We start from the raw sequence: 23518 nt of genomic DNA, 5'->3' as shown, positions 1-23518 counted from the left end.
TATAATTCATGTATAGAGTCCTGCTCATTGGACTGAGAGGAATGAGAAAGGCTTGTTGACTCAGTTCGATGTCTAGGTCGAGACACAGAAAGCTGAGCAGCACAGCTTTGAAAGCTGGACTTGTATTACGGCACCACAGTACCACATAGAATTTTGGCAATGCTACAGCTATAAACAAAGTGATACTAGATCATGATGTCTGGCAGCCTATCAGCATGATTCGGTCGTAGTTTAAAGTATCAAAGTACACGATTCATGGTTTTCTTGCGAGGACTAGCAAAGGATTGGATAGCAAGCAAGAAACAAATGGAAGTCACTTTCATCTCTAACCTCCTCTCTCTCTTGAATAAAGATGTCACTTTATGTCATCGTGTTCAATTACACTATGAGTAAATTACACAAAACTTTAATATTGATGGTTGATGTAACAAATAGTCAAAACAATATATTTGAGTAATCTCTCACAACAAACAAAAGAAAACCATGATTGATTGTGTGTCGCCTGCTCACTTCCTCCGCGTACGCACTTAGCAGTGACACAACACAGCACACACGACACATTTGCATCTAGCAGTCAAGTGGCAACGGCGGCGTGCGTAAATCAACCATCCTCTGATTGTTCTTTGTGAATGTTCTATTTATTTTTCTTAATCTTCATTTCTCCAAATTGTTAGTCGAGAATAGAGGATTATATTCATTGTTTACTTTTGATTTTATTAATCTATTGTATTATCCAGTCAAATATGACCGTAATTTTCATTGGCTCGTTATAAAAGTTGTGAAGAAGTGGAAGAAAAACAAGATGTATTTTATGCATCTAAATTTCTGGATTATGACCGTTATTTGGTAATAGCATTATGACCATTTAAATTTCTAAGACTGTCCACCATGCTACCACACTATCTAACATAATTCATCTTGTTCTTGTAATGTAACTAAATTATTGGAGACACAATTGCCACAAATAATACTTTACAGTTTCGTTGTTATTATTATGAACTTTTTTATGTCTTAAATCGTTGTACAACAAAAAAACAATTTGACTCCACATTCCCATGTCGGAAATCCTGGCTCTGCCACTATGGCTCACCCAGAGCGAGATGTGACACTAGCTCTACTGAATAAAGACACACCCGTGGCTAGTCATATAGCTACCATTGATCCATATGGATACCAAATAGTGTGATGGTTGATGAACAATGAACAAAAGTAAGGGAGCACAACTAATGGAGAAATCTATGGTGAAGTAATGGCGCAACTGAACACAACAAAATAAATTATGTAATTGCATGCATCAGTTTTATTGATGTTGGTTGAGGGTTTATGAAATATAATAGCAAACTAGATAAAAGAGTAATGCCCATGTGCGAGAACTGGGCTTACATGCATGGTCATGTGAAATATACTTTTCGATAAAGGGAATATATTAATATCGCGAAGATACCAATTACACCCGGCCTCTGCACCAACAAAATGTCAAAAAGACATAAAGGATGCACACAACCAAGAAGAAAATAAAAAAGAGAGAAAAAGAAAACAAAGACCCCCATCACGGTGATGAAAAACTCGCAACAACAGCACTCTAACCACCATCGAAGACAACACCTGGACTACAAAAGTGATTCTCCAAAAGCAACGCCTCCAAGAAGGAAACAATGCACAAACGTTGTCTTCGCCCGATCGAAGAACCTGGGTTTTCACCCCGGCGAAAGTCCAAGTTTCCAAAACAATCCCTTCAAGAAGGTCATTGCCAAGTACAAGCAACGAAGGCCAGACTTTGGGTTTTCACCCTAGAAACCGCGACTTGGTACTCGAGGAGCACCACCAAAAATGCAGTCTGCCTGTGCTGCCACCTCCTCTTGCCAAGGCTGGTGTTGCAAGTCATCAAACACCCGACACACAGGAAGAACCTGTGCCGCATAGTCTTCATCGCAACCAATACACATCTTCGCCATTATAAACCTTCGGTCATAACCACATGACTTTCTCCACCTCTATCAATTTCTTGGAAATCTATATTTAGACATGTCCCATGACATCGACCAAAAGGCGAAGCTTCGCTCCACGCCCTCATGAAACCTCACTGGCTGAAGGCGAGGGTGCACACGACCAGATCAATTCCAATCTAGATATCGAGTGGCGTAAGGCACATCGTCGGAGATCTCCGATAGGAACACCGGAACTCATCAACAGGCAGATCGAGGAGGCTGACTTCAAGCAGATTTGCTACTTGGTGCAAGAAGATGAGCAAGGCCAATCCACCTTTAATCCCAAGCCAGCGGCCCCCACACCACCAACTTACTGCCGGGGAGAAGACAAGGCCGCCATTGGTCTTCCGGCGCTGAACAGATAGAACAATCTAGTGTCGCACCAGATCAGGCCCAGCGCCTCCGCCTCCCAGCGCCGCTGCCCCGCGCTTGACGCAAACAACAACATCCGGACCGCGACCCGCGGGCCCAGATCGAACCTAGGAAGGGTCCGCGTTGCCGACGCCCGCACGCCACGGATCAGCACGCCGGAGAGCCACCTAGTCGCTCCGACAAAGGCCAGCGTCGTCGCCTCGTCTTCTCGCCCGTTGATCTTCCCGCGTGCACACCCTATGCCATGTTCCTCCGCCCCGAGACATAGCAGATGTGCGTCTCCTCTGCCCTCCGCCGTTCGGCGGGACGGGCACCGCCACCGCAGCCGGCGCCGCCGGCGGCAGCGGCCAGGGGAATCGAGATGGGGAGCGGTTGACTAGGGTTGCGGGGGGCCTTCGGAGTCGCTCGAGCGGGAGCGACCCGGGGGGCGATTCAGGTGAAATATGCTGCTTCAACATTTTAACTCCATCCACTCCCCATGACCCCTTAATCCTTATGATCTATTCCTGCCTATTTATAGGTTCTTCACACCTTCTAAAGCATTGCATTCTACCTATCCTTCTCTCCTTTCTTCTTCAAATTGCTTCACATGGTAGTTCAACTTGAGACATCTTCTCGTGATATATACTTTCCACATTTTCTTGTGATATATACTCTCCTCCTTTACCACTAAATTTATCCCCGCTCACCTTCGGATCCATATCTACTTCCCTCATGTGACTCAAGCCTATCTACTACTTGCCTCATCTAATCCCCTTCTTGAATCGCGATATAAGTGGGAGGGGAGAAAGAAAACAAGGATGGATGGTGATAGAACATTCCCATTGAGTTGGCCACAAGGCATTGCACACCCTGCTCAACAATCTTGGGTCTGCTCTTGGAGGAGTGCAACCTGAAGGAGTGAATCAGGGATCGGGGGCCTTGAGAATGAGATTTTGTTTCTCCACAAGGGGAAACATTTCAAGCCACTAGACATGGGAGGCATAGGGAAAGGAAGAGTAACTTGAAATGGCAGATCTTCTACAAGCCCCTTTTATGGCTCTTCACATTCTCCTGCATTAACTACTAGAGTCCTAAAAACCGTTTGCTAGCTTCTTGGAGTTTCCACGACATTCTTCTTCTTCACTCCAGCATGCTATTCTTCTAAATGTAAACAATCCATAGCATTTGGGAACACAGACGAGGGAGCTTGTCTATGGTCAACGTATGATTGGACTCCAGATCATCTCGGAACACATGTATGTGCACACACCATAGGTTTCATTCTCTCATTGGTAGACAAAAAATCTCCCTCGTCCTTGGTCGGAAATACAAGTTGGAAAAATCATTGCCTTCGTCTTCAAAGAGGATTGCACTCAAAATGCTGCAATAGCCATCTTGGCCTGGGGTTACTAACAGCCTTCAAGTCTGGTTACATCACCACACGATCAAGTCAGCAGTAACGTCCATCGTTACTACGACGTTGTTACTACATGGCCATGCGGCTGCCGTATTCCCTTGACTTGTCACTCCTACATAAGCCGAAGCCAAGATAGCCTCTAGACAAAACTTACAAGCTCGCAAGATGCACGCTGTAACCACATTGTCCATACAAGAGAAAACATCCTGCAGAAGTACGATGCTACGACTAGAACAGGTGGCATGAACATGGGTAAAAGCTCCTACATGCGCAACTCATGCCTAGATTATCCACATGCTCATTGCATTCACGAAATTCCCAAATCATGAGCATTGCCGCGAAATCCCCCTGACAGCTCAACTTTATATTTTTTCCAAATAAAAATTACGCTCATCATTCTCAGATTTTTTTTTAGCAATACAAAGTGGATCTCCCATGAGCAGGAAAAATTCTTGTGGAAGAGCGAAAAAGAATTTCCTTACAACAGAAAAAAAAAGGAAGGAATGCTAGGAAGGCATTGATTACTCATGAGCTTGGCCAGATATGTACACAGGTACAGGTAAGAAGGGGAATGGGGCTACAGAAACATAGTCAACTGCAGGGCGTGACTGAGCACGATGATGTTCCCTTTTCTGTCTAGCTCTTTCTTCGTCGTCCCGCAGCTCAGCAACACAAAGAACTCCAGCGATCTCGCTAGTCTCATTGGTTAGGCAGCCGATGCAATATAAGTCCTGCCATTAAAGCAGGAAGATACAAAAGGCTGCCATGGAACATTCTTCTTGCACTCTTGTGAGTAGGATCCAGTACAAATGATAAGGCTCCAATGGTAAGGCCCGTCGTTAGAAGTGATGCTTCAAAACTGAACCATCCAGATGTTAGACCCCCTACAGATTAACCATTTGTTAGTTCCATGAGTAGCATCTCAAGTTTGACCAAGTTTATTTGTTACAAGTAGAAGCAAATGGAAATTATTAGAGAACCTATATGATCATTGGTACTTACAGTTATACCCAATATGCATGATTACATATCCCAAGTTTGACCAATTTTATTACAAGTAATGGAAATTAGAGAACCAATATGCATTATTACTACTTACAGTTGTATGCAAGTAACCCCAATGGCAGCATGTAGAGACAATTCCTGAGTGATACCCATGCAGTTCTTGTACCACTAGGATCAGCAAAAGAGAGCATTCGGTACCTGAATCAACAAGTCAATCAATGTAAAGGCCTGTAACAATTTTGATGTAACTTCTACACTAGATAGATCTAGTAATAACCAGTTGGAATTAATAATTGAGTTACCCTCCAGCAACGTAGTCGTCACGGCATAAGTACGCAAGGGCCATGAAATGTGGTAACTGCCAAAAGTACAAAGCAGCAGGCAGAATCATAGAGTTGAGTGACACTTCAGATGCTGCTGCTGCCCACCTGTATCAAGATAAATAAGGCCGGCCAAATGCCATGTAAACATATTGCACAGCTCCATTCATATTCATTCAATAAATAAACAGGAGTGCAATACTGTACAGAATATATGCCCATGATGCCTATAAGCAACCCCCTTTTTTATTTGCTTGCTTAACATGTCATTTATATCACCTGAAACAGCCTCCAAGGCAGCGGTATCAATTTGGTGCTTTAAGTTAGCAGCCATGGATTTGAGAGTAGTTCATAACTTCAATTTGTTTGTTTAAGCTGGTAGGTCCAGATGTCTCTACGATATATATGTTGCTTTTATTCTAACAGATCTGTTATGGCCGTGGGTGCACAAGGCAGCAGGATATAGGCTCATCCGTGAAGGCATTGGATAGATTATGCTAGAGATAGGAAAGGTAAGAAAAGGAGTAATTCAAGTACTCCCTCCCTAGGAACAAAATGAGGCAGTACTAAGTTTGTGAGGGTGCAGGGAGAACGAGACATCGATGATGTGCATGAGTAGTCGCGAGAGTCGTCACTATGTGTGTGTGCGCGCACACACACATAGACATGCATATCCGTGTTTATGTAAAATTCTTAGCTTGCAAAACGCTCTTAAATTGTGAGACGGAGGGAGTAGTAATTATCCTTGTTGGATACAGTTGAGTCCATTGCAAAGAGTGTAGTTAAACTAAGAAGAGCCCAGGTGAACTAGGAAGGTAGCTATGGTTTGGTCTTGAGTTTAAACCATAGTAAACAAAAGGCATGCCTAGGCTCTAGGCAATAGCAAAACGCCTAGTGCTTAATGTGCGCATAATTATGCTTAAGCATGTGCTTTGGTCAGAAAAACGCAAGGCGGTGGCAAAACTCGCAATTAGCGCCTACCGTCTTTTAAAACTTCGGTTTAAACTGAAATACGACTTGCAGATCAAGTTAGCCGTCCTACTTAAAGGACTAGCATGTATCACATTTAATCACTCGATAAGAGAATAGTTTATCAATCTGTCGTCTCCCTTGTTCGTCCTCCCTAAGCCATGTTCTATTACCCAATCCCATACGCCGTGCCATGCAGTGATCTTCATGGCAGTACTAAACCAGGTTGTTCCAGTGGCCAGGCCATTAAATGACTAAATCAGGGAGCACAATAAGAACTTAAACCAGGGGATGAAGAGCATACACACGCTCCATTATTCAACATATAAAATACGCCCTTCAACCTAGAAAGTCCATATGTGTGTCTTCAGCAGTAACATACCCTAGAAGTGGCGGAATGGCCCCAACAACTGCTCCCACCCATGTATTAACATGGTGTATTTGCTTCAGTGGAGTGTACACAAATGCATACAGAATGAGATTGGATGCTGCAAGCCCAGCAGCTAAGTAATTAGCCTGCAAGACATTGCCAAAGTTTCGCAATGTTCAGTTCCAATAACAGCACTATACCAACTACAGCGACCGTACACAATTCAAACAAAGTGTAGAGCAAGTACAGGCAAACAGCAAAGAGCCGAACCTTGCAAGCCAATAATGCTGTTCCTGCAGCTCCAACACTTGTAGCCCACATGGCAGCATGCACAGGACTAATACGCCCTGATGGTAGGGGCCGTCGCATTGTCCTATTCATTTTAGCATCATTCTTTATCTCGAACACCTGAAAAGGACGTCGATGCACCAAGTTCATTGTCTCTAAGCGTGATAATCAGGTGTATAATGATATCTATAAGTCCCAATACAATGTGAATATGTAGGAAAATCAGAATAACTTGTCAAAAACTGATATTAAAGTATGAGGTTGCGTGACAATGAACACAAAAGGAATTCAAGAATGTGAACACAAAGAATTAATGGAAAAGGCTACCCCAAAAAACAAGCACATACCTGGTTGAGAGTGTTGGCAGATGCTGCAACCATCATGGTACCAGTGCATGTGTAGCAAAGTCCAGCAATGTCTACGATGCTGCCACTCCCGAGCACATATCCAGCCCCCGATGTTGCCACAACAAGTGCACTAGATACCATAAAAAGGGAACGTATAATAAAATAAAATAAATGCAACAAGAGAACAAATAATTCGTCAGTTACAAGGAGTTCCAAAATGCAAGACACAGACCATGGCAAACTCATATATATCACCATATGCGGACATATTGCAAGAAGTCGAGTGTCATTACAATTTATGAAATCTGATGAATGGAAAAAACTAATGATACTGAACACCGTATGATAAAAACATTAAAAGCTAGTTCATTTTTACCATCTTAGCTTTTCAGGGCACACTAAACCACTAATCGACCGCTATGCATACATTGTCAAGGTGGACCGACCAAGGCAGTAATGATTTGGCAGCGGCCACTATCTGCTATCTAGGATCTCCACTGCGCACAAAAGTTTTGGCCAAGCCCTAACATTGCATGACATGGGTCCAAAAGCACAACAAACTGGATGGTGAAGCAAAAAACAAGAACAAGAAGAGGAGAGGTCATGTGTCAAACGAACCCAGTCTCCAGTACACTTACAATTCCATTTCTACATCATAAACAGAAGGGCTACATCAGCTAGTTTGTCACATAGCATCGTATGTTCACCGAACAGCATCAGAGGTTAATCTCACAGAGCCAGTACTACGAAGCCCAAGGTTCGCAATCCACCATACTAGACCCTACACCGTTAAGGGGTATTAATGAGTTCGTGCTCAGCTGTTAAGGGATATTCATTTCTTCTGAATCTAGCCACAAGAACTGAAGAGCGTATATCTACTTCATTATGAAAAACTTCAAATGTGAAGGGAAACGGGAGCAAATTGCGCACCTGAGGCGGGCTTTGGAGAGCTCCCAGTAGCATCGCCCATAGTGCCGCAGCATGTCGGAGGTGGAGGCGGCAGTGCACCTGAGGCGGGCTTTGGAGAGCTCCCAGTAGCACCGCCCGTAGTGCCGCAGCACATTGGAGGCAGAGGCAGCAGTGGCGCCGCCTATCCACATGGCGGCGGGGGTGACACGGCGAACGATGAGGAGGCCGGAAAGATCAGGTGGACGCTTTGGGCCAAAGAGCTTCTCCTTTTTTCTTTTTCGGAATGAATGAAACAAATTTAGAGCGCGCCAGGGCACTAATTATACAACCCCAGGGCACTGGCTACACAAACCCAGAGCCAGTACTTTATTAGACCACTAATTATACAACCCTAGGGCACTAATTGCCATCTTTGGTTTGATTAGGTATGCAAGTATACAGATCATGTGTGCTGCGTAGGCCTTACTACTTATCTAATTATTACTTCCTCCATTCCTAAATATAAGTCTTTTTAGAGACTCGTGTGGAGTCTCTAAAAAGACTTATATTTAGGAACAGAGGGAGTAAAATATAGCTCAAGAACACATCACTGGAATACAGATGGGATGTGCCCCCTGGTTGCCTAATTAGACAGATCAAGAACACATGACGAAAAAGTACATAAGGAAATTATACTATCACTCATCTATTCGCGTCAACCCTATAACAGACAGGAATGGATCAAGAAGACATAGTATTTCTTGACTTGACTTTCATCCACCGGCCGGCAGCTGGAGGAGGTATCCACTGAGTCCTTGCCTGGAGTCGTTCACCGGGATGTCTTCCGTTTACGGTGCACCAGCCAGCAGGTGGTACACATGCTCATGATTGTTCAAAATCACTAGTTAAGGGTTACTCTTTGCAAAGGCCACATCCAACCTCCTCTGGTGTTGTGCTACTTGTCACTCCACTTGTCACTTACACATGATATAGCTTTGAATTTAGATTTCAGCCCATACCGCATCTCATCTCGTTCTACTTACATTTTCGACAACCAAATTGAGAAAATTAATCTTGAGAATGGACAAAACAAACACAACCAGCAGTCTGAATTAACCACACACACACACACACTGTTCCACTAGTAGTTATCACACAATAGTGTTCTACTCTACAGGATATGTAAAAAGATGTGAAATAGTAACACCCAGTATATATTACAGTGAACTGTGCATGCTGCCACCACACCACACCATAGCTAACAGTGGCGGCCAGTACCACACCAGAACAGAAAAGAAAAGAAAACAGAGGAACTTCACACTGAAGATTTCCCTTGAAGAGGGCAACTATACCGATCGCCCTGATCATTTGTATGCGTATGAGCAACCCTGCAAAGAATCCACACATTCAGCTCAAGAAAGATGGAACATACGAAAATTTCAATCTTTTACCCTAACAAACCAACAGAATTCAAGATGCAAAAATTGGTTCCGGAAACGTACATACCATCCGTATCGCTGTTCAGTATTTGTGCTTTGATGAAACCACATATTTCCAGGAGTTTGGTTCCCATAGTTTAGGCCCTGTTAATGGAAACCGATGTCAGGGTCTCTCTATGAAAAATAACTATCCAAATAGATGGTAGAAGACCATGCATGTGGGCAACGAAGTCAAAGTCGTTAGCACCATTGAAAGTCACCGGGCAACAAGGGGTGGGAACGAAGACGGATAACGAATACAATGTATCTGTTTTTCTCTTTTTGGTGGAGAAGGTGATGCTAGGTCAAGCCATCGAGTGAAACAGTGGCCGGCCACAACATGGAAGTATGGATGACAGCTGGACCCAGATCCTTAACATACAAACTCTTAACATATTTTGACACCCAAGACAAGGAGTCCTAATAGGATAAATACTTTAGCATAGTTGTATACAACATCTGTCTGCAACAGAAAAATTCAAACAATGAATGAAAGAGTTCAGATCTGTCCAAATATATCACAAATAATCATGAAGCAGTTAACCTGTCCTCAGGCATTACTGGTCATTTTTAGATGTACATTCCAGTTTATCAGGATACCAGCCATGAGGGTTGACAACTAGAATTAAGGGCTTCACTTAACCAAGATGAGATCAAGGGAGGCTATTCAAGTAATAGCAGTTTAAGATTTCACATGTAACGTTGCCATTTAGTATGCAGATAACTGTGTGGTTAAATAACTACACAGGTATATTTTGAATTTTCCAGTGCGTCAATAAAATACTCCTATAATACCTGTCAGAAGTAGTAAAAATAACCTTCACATGTAATGTTGTTGCTGGCTCCTCCGCAACTGCAGCTCAGCTGCGAGCTGAGAGCACTTCCTTCTTGTTTCCTCTAGTTCATGCTCCAGCTCGCCAATCTACAAAGAATCATTAGATCTCATCAGGTGGCACGATATGATCTCCTTCCCTAACTAATCGCTTCAAATGTTATGGCATACCGTCTGCTTCAACTGTGTATCTCGTTGCCGAAGATCTTCACGCCTGTAAAGGATGTTTTAAGTTCAGCTTGCAAAGAAAAAATTGGTAATGTGGATTTCACACACCACTAACAAGTCCTACTAATTGAATTAAATGTTAAGCCACGTTGTAATAACAAGGTAAGTGTTGGAAGTGAGCACATATAACAGGCTGATTAAGTCACACAAACCTGAGCTCAGGCAGTCTAATGATTTATCTCATACCACAATTAGACTGGGAATACAAATTGAAATAGTGATGACCTATGCAGCAAGATGGACAATAGTAGAGAGAGAGAAAGAGCATGCAGCATATCAAATTCTGAATCTATCATGCAGGCCATAAAATGCTCAGAGTCGACAAGCTACTTGAGCTTGGCTCGTTGTCTGAATTAGCAAGCCGGCCTCGATTAGCTTGCAAAGGCTTGTAAGTTTCCACCTTTTATATTGCAGCACTGCCCTTTTGATCATCCTGCAACCCATATTCAGATGCCCCAACCCAAGCCTGAGGATCTAACCTCACTCCCATCACAACACATCCCACCCAATCCTGAACTTCCCTTCAGTCATTCCACACTCCCCATGCCCAAACCATAAAGATGAAACCCAAGCCACCTCTCATACTGTGCCTGTGTATGGCCGACCGCCATCCCTCGCCCTAACCATCTCTGGGTCATATTATTTCTATCACCCTCCAAATTGATTCCACTTTCTTCCCCAACCGATGAGGCCTATAAGGTGCAACGGCAGCAGTACAGAATGTCAAAGACACCTCCAGTGGCAGCTGTGGGCCAGTGGGGTCTAGGGTTCTAGGCCAACACCCAATGACCTAGGTTGGGCAGAATAGACATGGCAATAATAGAGTGCAGCACAGTTTCTTCAAATCCTGGGGTGTTCTTGGATTCTCATTTCTTTGGTCTGTCCAAGAGCATGATGATAGATTGAGTTCCTTCATTGCATATTCATGGAAGGTTGGTTGATCAGTTCAGCGACAGCTGCTGAAGCTGGTGATGTGCTTCTCAGTCTCTCTCATTGATTCGAAGTGGGAACGGTAAAAATGAAGGGATGTGAAATGAGGTCAACGTGAATCCTAATATCTCAACACTTCATATGTATGGTGCCCTGTTACCGAGTTTTAACAGGCCGCAGGCCGAGTGCAAGCTTTGACAGAGTTGAGGTTCTCGAACACGGCTTGAGTTTGCATCAAGATGAAGTGGAGCCTATCTACGCCGCTCGGCTTGTTCACGCTTGTATACATACGACACATTCTGCTGCAATTAACCCCATATGTGTACCATAATCATTCAAATTTACCTTGTGAACAGAACCAAATTTTCTTCACTCAACTTCTCATTGCAACTGGGATCAAGAACACCAAGAGAGCCAATATCTACCAGATCCTGAATGTCACACAAGATAAAAAAAGATCATATGAGTACATTTCACATCCACTTGGAGGGGTGTTATTATTGATTACAAAGTGTTATAGCACAACTTATTAGCTAAAAGTATATTTCCATCATGCAGCAGTATATATACTTGCCTAGTGCGAAAAAGTATCCAAATGACTGTGCTTAATTAGGCTTTGACACTACACTAGTGAAAACCAAGAGAAGGGCGGACCAATGGGAATTTACGGAACATGTTGACAATGGCTATTCCAAAAGACCAACAACATCACTGAAGATTGTGGAATCAGAAACCAATCTTTCTCTTCCACAAGAGATGTGACGGGCGATGAAACGAATGTCCAAAGAAAAAACACCTACAAGAACAACGTGCCTCAGTTCAAAGCCTAAGGGTGCAAACCTCTTCCAAGCCTGCTGAGTCCATACTACCTTGGCCAGACGAATGCAAAGCAGAACCTGGTCAAATGAAAATAATAAAAACATGAATGGATTATATATAGAAGTAAAAATCAATAACCTAATTGGACTCTCATACAACAGGGAAAGAAAACAGAAAAGTTACCATGCTCTGTTTGGAAAAACTTATTTATAAATAGCACGCAATATTTCACACATCATTTACTTGTTTATGAATAAACTATACAAATAACATTGAGATAATGTTCTGATAAATAAGAGAAAACTTAATTCCAGATAGCAAGATATAGTTTATGACCCTCTGGACTAGAGGACTGTTTTCTTGATAATCAGAGTCTTAAGACCATTAACTAAACCAGCGATCTATTAGTGAAAAATATTGCAATGGTGTAGGAACAAGAAAACATTAAAATATAACTCCACCGGCAGGATCTCAGGATAACATATCTACACTGAACTGAAACATCAGAGATGAAAAACCAAACATAACCCTGAAGCCTGAACTATTATACTCGCTCTGAGAGAGAGCTTCCGGAGCGCTTGAGAGGAGGGACTGTAGCAAAGAGCTGAGTGAGGAAAGAAAATTTAGGTGGCTAGTACTTAGTATCAAGTTTGTGGGGCTAGTTGCCCCTCCCTCCTCTTCTCTTATGTTGGGGTCTAAATATAATAATGTTGGGGTCTCCCTTACAATTTTCCAACCAAAAAATGAAATAGCTTTGACAGTATTATAGTTATTTCTACATACAACTATTACTATTACCTGCCCTGTTAGCTGTCAGTCTAAAAGCTGCTTCATCATCATATGTCTGTGGGAGCAAATTTGAGAGGTGCCCTCCAGTCTTCTGAGCAGTGGAAGCTTCATGCCGAATCTTCACACTAGGGCCGCCCGAATCTTTAAGAGCAGCCTTATACTGGGATCTCAATTTCGGATCGATTGGCTGGTAACCTATTAGATGACACTTTTCTTTCCTGCAAATAAACCATTTGTCTTACAATATGGGAAAAGTAATGAGAACAATTGGGTGCATGATGGGTATCCCAAGTCAAACAATGTTCTTAAAATTGGCCAGATAGGCATCATAATGTTGCAAAACGTCTAAGATAACAGGTCTCTGCCAGATTTTACCAGGCTCAGCCCGACTACCTTGTAATATACCGATCATTTTTCAAACCATGCAGGAGGACTGCATGTGATCTATTAATAGAAGGAAAAACTTCAACAATACACAGGTTCAGAAGCAACAACAAACATGTAAGACATAACCTCAACCTCTATCAATAGGATCATTAAGAGTTATCACTATGCAATGACCAGCCCAACTACCTTGTACTATTACCGACTATTACGGAGAGAAGTGATCTTTTTACAAGGGTTATGGAAGCTGGGCTTTTACTTGGCCCTTTTTTTCCTCAAGAAAAACTTGGCTCTTTTTTACCACTTGGGAAAAAGTGAGGCCACAAAGAGCTACAGTGACCTGCACCTGTATGTTCAATGTTTGTTAAACTTGACGACACAACATTAATCGGTGAAGACAATTTACTATAGCACTGCCGCCATTCGTATATAAATGACATCCTATAAAGCATGGTGTCAAACTTCTCTGACTTTGATGAGCATTACAGAACAAAGTTTTAGATAAAACAGTGTTATTGTTTACAAAAACTTAAATGTTTAAAACAGAAGTGTTAGATACATATGAATAAATCAATCAAAAATTCTTCAACAATATGAAGCTAGTGCAAGTATGCATAGTGTAGTATATACTTCATAAGCACAATGCTATTTTCCTTTACATTGAGCAGTTGATGTGCAAAAACAAAACAAAAAATGGTGTCTGAATGCGCTTACCAATAATCAACGATAATTTGTTTCAGTTTTGTTTCCAGCCTAATGAACAGTGGAGTCCTCTCAAAGTCTTGCTTGTCATGTGCCGGCTCAATAAAATTTGCCTCAAGTACACCTAAATCAAGACAAGTGTCATCCTAACAGAAACAAATTAAGCAAAGTGACAGTTCTAAGATATGAAACTCACCTATAACACTTCTCCCTCTACTAGATGCTTCTTGAAGGACCTTCCAGAATGGCTGCAAAGGGTTTTCTTTTTTTTCAAGAACTCAATTCCAGCCCAAATTGTATTGCAATAATTTTATCACTAGAACTGTATTTTTAGATGGCCAAACCCGACTCTGAACATGATAACGTGCATTTAAGCCTCTCCTCATATTCATAGATGAACATAAATCATGAAACTATAACATTCTGAAAGTTTTTTTTTTAGCGGAGAACATTCAAAATATTGATAACTTCTACTGGCAGCTCGATATTCCTTACATAACAGGTCTAAATATAATAATGGAGATCATCAACATTTCAAGAGAAAGGTTGAAGAAAGACTGGTGGTACGGTCTAACACTAGGATGCGTTCAATTAGTCCTTAAGATGGGCTACAAAACCAGTTGCGGATTACAACGACTACAGTTGTCTAGACCATGGTTACCAGAGTCACCCTGACAATATGTACCGCAGACTATTACTGTCATGACCTGATGGCCATGAAAAATTAAGAAAACTACATATCTTCCATTTGGTGATTTCCATATAGATTTCAAAAATAGCAGCTACAAGCACTCCATCTTCTCATCTTTTACAGTTATATATATGATGCATCTTCAATGTCTATATCCATATATATACTCGACATATAAAAATTTCTGCATTGACATATCACTATATTGCATATGGGGCAACACTGCAACATACTTTGTAAATGCTGAGATGTGATCTAACGAACATGACACATAATAAAACAATACCAATAACAAAGGAAAATGAACGAATAAGTCAGAACTGAAAAGTGCTTACCATGATTAGTCGATTTTTATGGTAGACATTAATCCCAAAAATGCCCAAAACAGGAGCCTCTTTTGCAAAGCCAATATCTACCTTCACTGACACCTGTGGTTCCAATTGAAATGCAATTAAAAATACTTTTTGCACACAAAAATTAAAGGAACCATTTCGCAATAAGATATTAAAACATGTTTGAGAACAGCCAACCAAGGCATTGAGACAGAGATAACTCTCTATTAACTAATGAAATGAGACCCCTCCCCCAAATTGCTCCCAACCCTAACCATTACCCAAGCTCTCCTCCATGCCACCGTCTTGGTCCCCCTCCTCCCTCCCGTCCGGCGAACTCGTCGGTGGCCAGAGGAGTGGGTACCCGTTCCTTTCATTTCTCTTGGTTCTTACTCCCTCCGTTCCTAAATATAGGTCTTTTTAGAGATTTCAATAAGGATTACATACGGATGTATATAGACATATTTTAGAGCGTAGATTCACTCATTTTGCTCCGTATATAGTTCACATTAGAATCTCTAAAAAGACTATATTCAGGAACGGAGGGAGTATATGTCCTTGTTTCCCTAGCGGCATTGACAAGGTGCTGACGGTGATGACGCGTTCGAAAAGGTCTCTCGGGCCTCTCCCTACATTGACGAAGTCCGATCAGGCGCCGGCGAAGGGCCTGTGAGGGTAGGTGTTGCAAGATCTGTTGGCTCTCTTCGGATCTCTGCAGTTGGTGTGTCAATCAATGGAAGCAGTTGGCTGTCTCTTGGTGCGGTGATCTCGATCTCTTATCTTGATGTGTTTTGCAGCATGGCTCAGTTTCTCCAATCCTCTGGACTAGTGGTGAAGGATTGTAAGCCTGCGTTGCAGGGGGTAATGCCCCAACCGATGTTCAGCATTACTAAATCTTGTTTCTAGCAGCGAGTGGCTATTGTGGTCTTCAAAGCCTAGTATGGCGAGGGCATTTGCAGTTTTCCTTTCCCATACTGCCAGTTCAGTTCAACTTTCAAGCTCCGACAGTCAGCAAACAATCAAAAACAGCCAGTATGGTTTTGGTTGTAATTTTAGTTTTTTACACATCGTTTTGCCTCAACTTTCGGAGAGAGGACAGATTTGTCATTTTTGCCCCATATATTGGGGTCAAGTTTAGTACTACAATATAAGATATGTATTCTGATTTTTTGGAACAAGCAACACATAAGTTGCTTTCATCAGTACTTGCTACTTCTCAACCCATCTAGTTCTCTCATCCCAATCTATCTACCACCGTTTCTATACACTAATGCTCTTCAAGCAATGCCTTCTGGCCATCTTCCGCGGGGTAGTTATCTAATTGGTTGCCATCAAGACTAGCAAAAAACTCATCTTCTGCTAGATGGTACCTCGATAGTTCACGACAAGAATATCCTGAAAAGGAATAGCAGATGCACAAATGCACTTACCACTTGAGAATCATGGGCAACTTGAGGTTTGTAAGTAACTACTTTCTTAAACTTCAGCTCATTGGCAATGTTTATCTGTTCAACAGGCTTTCCTCTTAGTATAATTTGGAAGTTCTCAAACTTCTTGAGGTAAAGGATGGAGCTATATGCCTGCATATTGAGAACCAAGAATTTCTAGTACAATATGGTAAGGCTTATGAGAAAAGTGAACAATATAAAGAAATAAAACTTACACGTAATGAGAATCTCAGTCTGTGAGATATATGTTGCTGAATAATTTCTTTTTGAATCTTCGTTGACGCCCCACTGTTTTGACCTTGATCCCGAAGCAATATGTCCTGAAAGTTAGGCAACAAGAAAAAGCATCGTAAAACAAATTGCCAATGTGGGGAAAATAACCATGTTTTGCAAATAAAAAATAAAACTATTTATTCACGTTCAGTTTTTTCCCTTTTGAACTCAAACTGTAGGGCGGTGGGGGCTGACAGTAAATATATTTTAATTAGAGAAAAATATGTGCACGTGGGGAGAGAATGTACAAGAGGGGACAGAACAAGAGAGGGAGCCTAAGGATCATCTAGCTGGTCCAGCCATATCCTAAGAGAAGAAGCATGGTCATCCTTCATTCCATAAGAAAGGAAGAGGTCCATTCTTAAATTGAAAAACCAAGATGCCCTGCAAGGGAAAATATTTTCAAAGATCCTGGTGTTCTTTTGCTTCTAAGTAGTAAATACCCCAGGCAGAGACTGAGAAGACTTCAAAAGCGAAAGGCTTCCTGATTGTATTCTTGACCTGGTCTACAAGGCTTTCCATAAGCTCCATAGGAGGGTGGAAATGAATGCCAATCTTGGCCCAGTAGCCAAGACTGAAATTACATGACCCCAAGAGGTGCTCCCTGTCCTCATGAGCATCAGGATTGCAGAGCACACAGTTAAAACCCCCCAGAAGGAGTGCAGTGTCATTCTAGCATGTCTTTGGTATTGAGCCTGTCCTTAAGGAGGCAAACAAAGCTCTTAATCTTCAGGGTGCACTTGGATTTCCATATCAGGGTACGATAGGCTGGGGTCTGGAGGTGTTGGAACTCTGGTCTGTGATGCTTATGACACCAGTCCAAATGTTTCGGTAATCCTACAGTCGCAAATGGGTGGGTGGTTGGGTGGGGGTCGCAAATGACTGGGTGGGTGGGTGGGGGCGACTCCTTTTCTCTATTCCCTCTTGATGAAAACGGAACGCAACGCTCCTGAATTTTCGAGGAAAAAATGCATCCAAAGAGAATTTCATGAGGAACTAACCTCATCATCATCATCGAAGTCAAGTTCTAAAAGGCCATCGTCATTCATCCATAAATTGTATATCACCACCTTGGTTCCATGACTATCCATATCCTCGAACTGAATCCACATAAGAAAAATTATTAATACATATGTATACACTATGCAGAAAATCGGTCACTTCTCAGGAAGAAGCTAATCATTTTACAGATGGTTATGTGATAGCTTAAGAAAACTGTAACAATAAATCAACTTGACATAAAAGATAAAAAGAACCATGACTAAGTGAAGCACTCACAACTGGATACATGCTATAGAAAAATAATTCTAGATACACCGCTTTGGAAAACAATAAGACAAGAAAGAACTTATAAGAAAAATAACACCAAACTATATTATATTTAACTGAAAACTTCAGGAAAGACCCCGACAGTGAATTTTATTAATTGAGAGGAAAATATATACAGCAGAAAGGGAAATTTACAAAAGGAGGGGGGATGCTAAATGGCACCAAAAGAAAGCAGCCTAGGTACTAGGAGCAGAAGGCTCCACAAACTGATCTAACCAAGACCTGATAGAGATATCATGTTCCTCCATTCCGGAAGAAAGAAGGAAAATATCTCCATTGAAGTTGAACACCTGGCAATGGAGAGTCATACCTGGCATACGTATAATGCGAGGGGTAAAATCTGTCCAATAAGCTTCATTCTAAGTATTCAATCAATAATAAACAGCATATGTTGCTACAGGAACAACTCCAAATGTGCTGGTCCATTGATTGGCACAGAAGTGTTGGGTTTAGCTCCGGTATGCCAAGCTAGAAATATAATGCTCTAGATGAGACAGAGAGGTAACGAACCATAGCTAAGATACAGCAACATACAACACAAACCTTAGTCGACTCAAATGGATCCTGGATTCTTTTTTCTTTTTTCTTTTTTCTTTGGAGCTTCCAAAATACAATATGTACTTAACTGCTTGATATCTAAATTAATTTAGAATGCTATTTTTCCAACATAATTTTAGTGCTCTCTTTAAACAGCAATAACGTACCAAGGTCTGAAGCATGCTTCATTAACATACAGAGGCAAAGATACTGAAAATAGAGGCCTAAAATATGTAGGCTAAATCTTTATGTGCACTGGCATGGCTAATTGAAAAGTATTGGAGTATTGGACCAATTTTACATGTTAGCGGAAGTAGAGGAACCAAGTTAGACTTATCCCGAGCCTTTCACGGCTAATGGTTGGCTCACTCATCCACGAAACATCAACTATTTTTTGGCTCTTCCATCCTTCTAAAAAAGAAGAGCTACTACCCTAGTGTAATACACTCATTGCAAACATTCACTACTTAGTTTCAAATTATGACTGGAGAATGACTAAATAATGTTTGGCATGAACGTCACCTGCTGTAGCAGTTCTTCCTTCGAAGAAAAAGGGGACCAGTCAAGTATTATCTTTAGGCTACTATCCCAATCACCCTGTGAACCATAAACCAAAGGTGCTATTTGGCCATCTTGGACCTCAAAATCAAGCTGAACAGTGAAGGGAGATGTCAGCTATAGACAGGCAAGGCTGCATCAAAGAAATACTGCTGGACCAACTTGACATACCATGGGGACAACAATGTCATCCTTCATTGTTCTCCTCAGGAAAGTGTAAGAGAGCAAACCAATACTCAAGGTAACTTTACTGCAGGACAAAACAATTGTGTGACAATCATTAACAAATACAAAAGACTGAACAAAAAATCACGAGCTCGTCCAAAAAGATCAATAATAACTGGAATGATAATACTTACCTTTCACGTATTGCACGAGTAAAAACAATTGCGTCAGCACCGAGTCTCATTGTGCTTGTCTTAAAGCCATTTCCATCTGCAGAGTAGCAAAAGGTTGGAGTTTAGCCAACAATAGGCACAGCAAGTGTTACTTTTTTCAAAAAACATAAATCAGTTGTATATTGCATGACTTTTTTTGTTATAATATATGAACTAGAACTTCTCAGAAAATATTTCAGATTTGAAATTGCATGGACATTTCAAACCTGAAATGAAGGGCTTAAGTTGTGTAATACCGACTACAAATTGGTGATACAAGGTAAGGCCACTTATTATTGTAAAGAATAGAGCCTAAGAACTGTAGCTCGGCTTAGTATTTTAATATTCTAAGGTTTCCAAAATCTACTAGTTACCAAGAGGCATTGAAGAATTAATCCATCTTTCGATAGGGATAAATAGACATCAAGATGTTTTGAGTGCCACTTAAATTTGAATAAACAATGTTTTTGCGTTCCTTACACCACAACCACAGTCCATCAATATAAGCTAACACCAAAAGGTGCATTTAAAATGGTTTAGTGAGTAATTGATTCAAGCATCGCACATGGTACCATCAGACAGGACGCCATTATGTACAACAGTATAACACAAAATCATAAGCAACACAGGCTTATGTGGAATGAAATAATTAAAGTAAGATAGCATGCCAAAAGTATTAAAAGATCATTTTATCACTTCTACCTCCCATTCAGTTTACCCATTGAGTTACACCAATTGTATGCAAAAGTATAACAGATCATTATCATCCCATGTATTTAAACTTTCCATTTCCTCATTACTGCCTCCAGTTAGCATGATGTTTTGCATATTGACATGGCCTTAAAATGGAACTTTGAAGACTAGTTTCTATTCAGTATTGCAATATCTATGCATAGAAACAACCCAGAAAAATTATGTATGATGAAAGTACTTCTTGAGACAAATTAATGCATATGCTTTCCAAGTATACAGTGTAAATTAACTAAGTTGGTAGTCAAAAAATTTAAAGTTTTGACAGCATCTGTGTCCAAAACTTGGCCTTTCTGGAAGCTGGAGGAAGTAACATCCTCTCTCCACAGAGTAAAATGTGGAATTTTCAAAATCAAAATGTGGAGGCTTCGGAAGTATGCATCTATTTGAAAGCCAGGAGAAATTAGTAAAAACTATTTAAATCTTTCAATACAAAAGGAAATGATACATACACTGGCCAATGGTTGTCTTTGACTTTTTGGTTGAGAATCCTAGGCTCATGCACTGGCGCACCCCTTCAGGATCCATTCCTCCTCCATCGTCTGTTAGAATAGCACCGATGAGCAGGAATTTACATAGGAAACGTTAAGGATCGACCCTCGACCCCCAACCAATTCCACGTTGTGTTCATTTTCTTGTGTTGTACTGAATCTGGATACCTTGAAAAACTAGCATTGGACTGTTGTCTTTCGTGTTGGTGCTTTTATCCACTTTTATGAATGTGGCACCATTGCAGATCTGGGACAAGAAAACCATATATCTGATCAGATCTATTCGCAACATTGTATCAGCAAGATCAGACTATTTTAGGGCATAAACAATGTTGAAGCTAAATAAATCTAGCTCATATTACAAACCTCATCTACCGCATTGTCAAGAAGTTCAGATATAGCTGCACAACAAGAGAGAAATTGTTAGACAAATACTTTACATGGTGGCAGAAGTATCTTGAACACCAAACATAAAGAGAAGTACCACACCGTCTAGTTTTTCTACGATCTAATCCAGCAAACATTTTAACAGCAAGCATTTGAGTTCTACTCAGTGGTCAAACTATACTCTTCCCCAAAAGGAAACACCAAAGAAGTGAGAACGGATAGCATGTGTTCTTCAGTATTATCAGTGCAACCAAGAACCTCAGATAAACCAGCAGGCAATTCATCTCATCTCCCCTCAGGCCAGATATATGGTAACAAAAGCAGCAAGCAGTTCATCTTCTAGTCACCCGGTATCCTTGGTTAGAACAAACTGAAGTGCATTAAGCAATTTCACCTCCACAGCAGACCAAATCAGAGAATGGATGGGGGCAAGGGTGAAGGGGAAGGGGGCGAACCTCCGAACGCCCACTTGTGGGAGGTGGCGTTGGTGTGGAGGAACTTGGGGTGCACGCGGGCGCGGTCGAAGTCCCCTGTCTCCAGCGCATCTGAGACCAGGTAGAGGAAACTGGCGTCGGGATTTCGCGGAGACCAGGGGAGGATGGGGATCGAGGAGACGAACCGTGGAACTCGCGGATGGGGACGGAGGGGCCCTCGCTGGCGCCGGCCTTCCAGAAGCTGCGGCAATCCAGGGATCGACCGCCGCCGTCAACGCCGGCCATCACCGCCGGCATCCGAGGGGTGAGGTGGTTTTTTTCTTTTCTTGTGACCTCGCGAATAGTGAAGGGGTTAGGTTAGTGGGTGTTTGTTTCCGGGGACTTTTTGGTGTAGGGACTAGAAAAAGTCCCTAGCAAATTAAACAGGGTGGGACTTTTTTGGGACTTTTTGCTAAAAGTCCTTAGAAGCACATCCTTGAGAGTCTTTTTCAAAAAGTCCCAGGGACTAGAAAAAGTCCTAGGACTAGAGAAACAAACACCACCTTAGTACTCTGCTGGTTAATTTCGAAGCTATGGATAGGGGCATGTGCAAAATAGTGATTAGTCCTTTGTGTCTAAAGTTGTCCATATATATATATATATAGCTTTAGCTCTATGTAGAATGTATACTAGATAATGAAAAAGCTTTCTTCCTTTTCGGCCGACTCATCTCTCTCGCGTCAGGCGTGCCGTTCTCGTCAGGCGTGCCATGTGGACCCATCTCTCTCGCGTCAGGCGTGCCATGTGAACCCATGCGTGCGTCATCGCTTCCGCACTCATCCTTATCCCCTCCCATGAGGTCGCACCTTATCCTCCCAATCTCTCCATCCTCTTTCGGCGTGGTCGACCCTCTCCTATATCTAACACCCTCCTCCAGAAAGATCTGTGACGTTCTTCATACATACATGTAAGATGTTAGTGACGATCAGACGAAATGGCACGGATGTACGTATCAATAATTATTTCATTCATATCTTTGATCTCAATTGACAACTGATCATTCCAAAACAAAGCAAAACCACCACTTTTACCGTTGCTATCGACTCCACAAAAGCCTCGAAGGCCTACGCGAGAACACAAACGACGGACCTTTTTAGACTCTTGCCTTGTTTCACACAAATACACAAACTGCGAACAATGACTTTGGGCGAGGGCGATGAGATCATGAACTGTCGAGGCACCCCTGATTCCTCAGCGGTTCTAGCTTAGGCCTATCATTGATGCTGACATGGCGCCACACTCAGCCCCGTCAGGTTACCAGTAGTGCCAGGGCTAGTTGCTTCCAAAACTGCCATGTCGTCCTCAAGTGCATCCTCACATTCTTTCTCAAACCAAAGAGGATGGGGATCGAGAAGACGAACCGTGGAACTCGCGGATGGGGGCGGAGGGGCCCTCACTGGCGCCGGCCTTCCAGAAGTTTCGGCAATCGAGGGAGCGACCACCATCGTCAACGTCGGCTGTGCTGCCGGCATGCGAGGGGAAAGGTGGTTTTTTTCCTTTTGACCCCACGAGTAGTAAAGGGGTTAGCTTAGTACTATGATGGTTAATTTCGGCACTATGGATCAGGGGCATGTATAAAAAAGTGATTAGTTACTTTGTGTCTAAAGTTGTCTATATATATAGCTTTAGCTCTATGTACACTAGATAATGGAAAAGCCTTCGTTTCGACCGACTAATCTCTCTCGTGTCAGCCAATGCGTCATTCACGTCACACGTGTCGTATGGCCCCATGCGTGCGTCACCGCTTCTGCCCTCATCCTTATC

General features: G+C 42.0%; 2 protein-coding genes across 5 annotated transcripts; both read right to left on the bottom strand.

Annotated features, from left to right (window-relative positions):
- Positions 1-4353: 4353 nt before the first annotated feature.
- On the bottom strand, positions 4354-9519 carry LOC119350325 (protoheme IX farnesyltransferase, mitochondrial-like). Its single transcript, XM_037618214.1, has 9 exons — positions 9453-9519; positions 9168-9334; positions 7989-8233; positions 7059-7188; positions 6694-6831; positions 6436-6569; positions 5067-5192; positions 4859-4962; positions 4354-4643 (listed from the first exon to the last, which is right to left on the bottom strand). The coding sequence occupies exons 1-9, from the start codon at positions 9517-9519 to the stop codon at positions 4459-4461; spliced, it is 1296 nt and encodes a 431-aa protein (XP_037474111.1). The 3' UTR covers positions 4354-4458.
- LOC119360379 (protein MICRORCHIDIA 2-like) lies at positions 9006-23151 on the bottom strand. Of its 4 annotated transcripts, none has more exons than XM_037626045.1 (22): positions 22258-22320; positions 21901-22071; positions 21737-21826; positions 21261-21295; positions 21063-21141; positions 20856-20945; positions 19636-19711; positions 19448-19526; positions 19241-19369; positions 17854-17952; positions 16795-16899; positions 16562-16711; positions 15135-15227; positions 14305-14356; positions 14121-14232; positions 13032-13240; positions 12255-12310; positions 11760-11845; positions 10428-10470; positions 10220-10346; positions 9449-9529; positions 9006-9334 (listed from the first exon to the last, which is right to left on the bottom strand). In XM_037626045.1, the coding sequence occupies exons 2-20, from the start codon at positions 22010-22012 to the stop codon at positions 10245-10247; spliced, it is 1797 nt and encodes a 598-aa protein (XP_037481942.1). In that variant the 5' UTR covers positions 22013-22071; positions 22258-22320; the 3' UTR covers positions 9006-9334; positions 9449-9529; positions 10220-10244. The 4 variants fall into 4 exon arrangements, with proteins under 4 accessions (XP_037481942.1, XP_037481939.1, XP_037481947.1 ...); XM_037626042.1 differs by having other exon boundaries at positions 9453-9529; XM_037626050.1 differs by having other exon boundaries at positions 9453-9529; positions 10243-10346.
- Between the last annotated feature and the right edge of the window lie 367 nt (positions 23152-23518).

This window comes from Triticum dicoccoides, chromosome 1A (genome assembly GCF_002162155.2).
Source record: "Triticum dicoccoides isolate Atlit2015 ecotype Zavitan chromosome 1A, WEW_v2.0, whole genome shotgun sequence".
In the NCBI taxonomy this organism is placed as follows: domain Eukaryota; kingdom Viridiplantae; phylum Streptophyta; class Magnoliopsida; order Poales; family Poaceae; genus Triticum; species Triticum dicoccoides.
The sequence above is the reverse complement of the archived record's forward strand: the minus strand, read 5'-3'. Positions and strand labels throughout refer to the sequence as shown.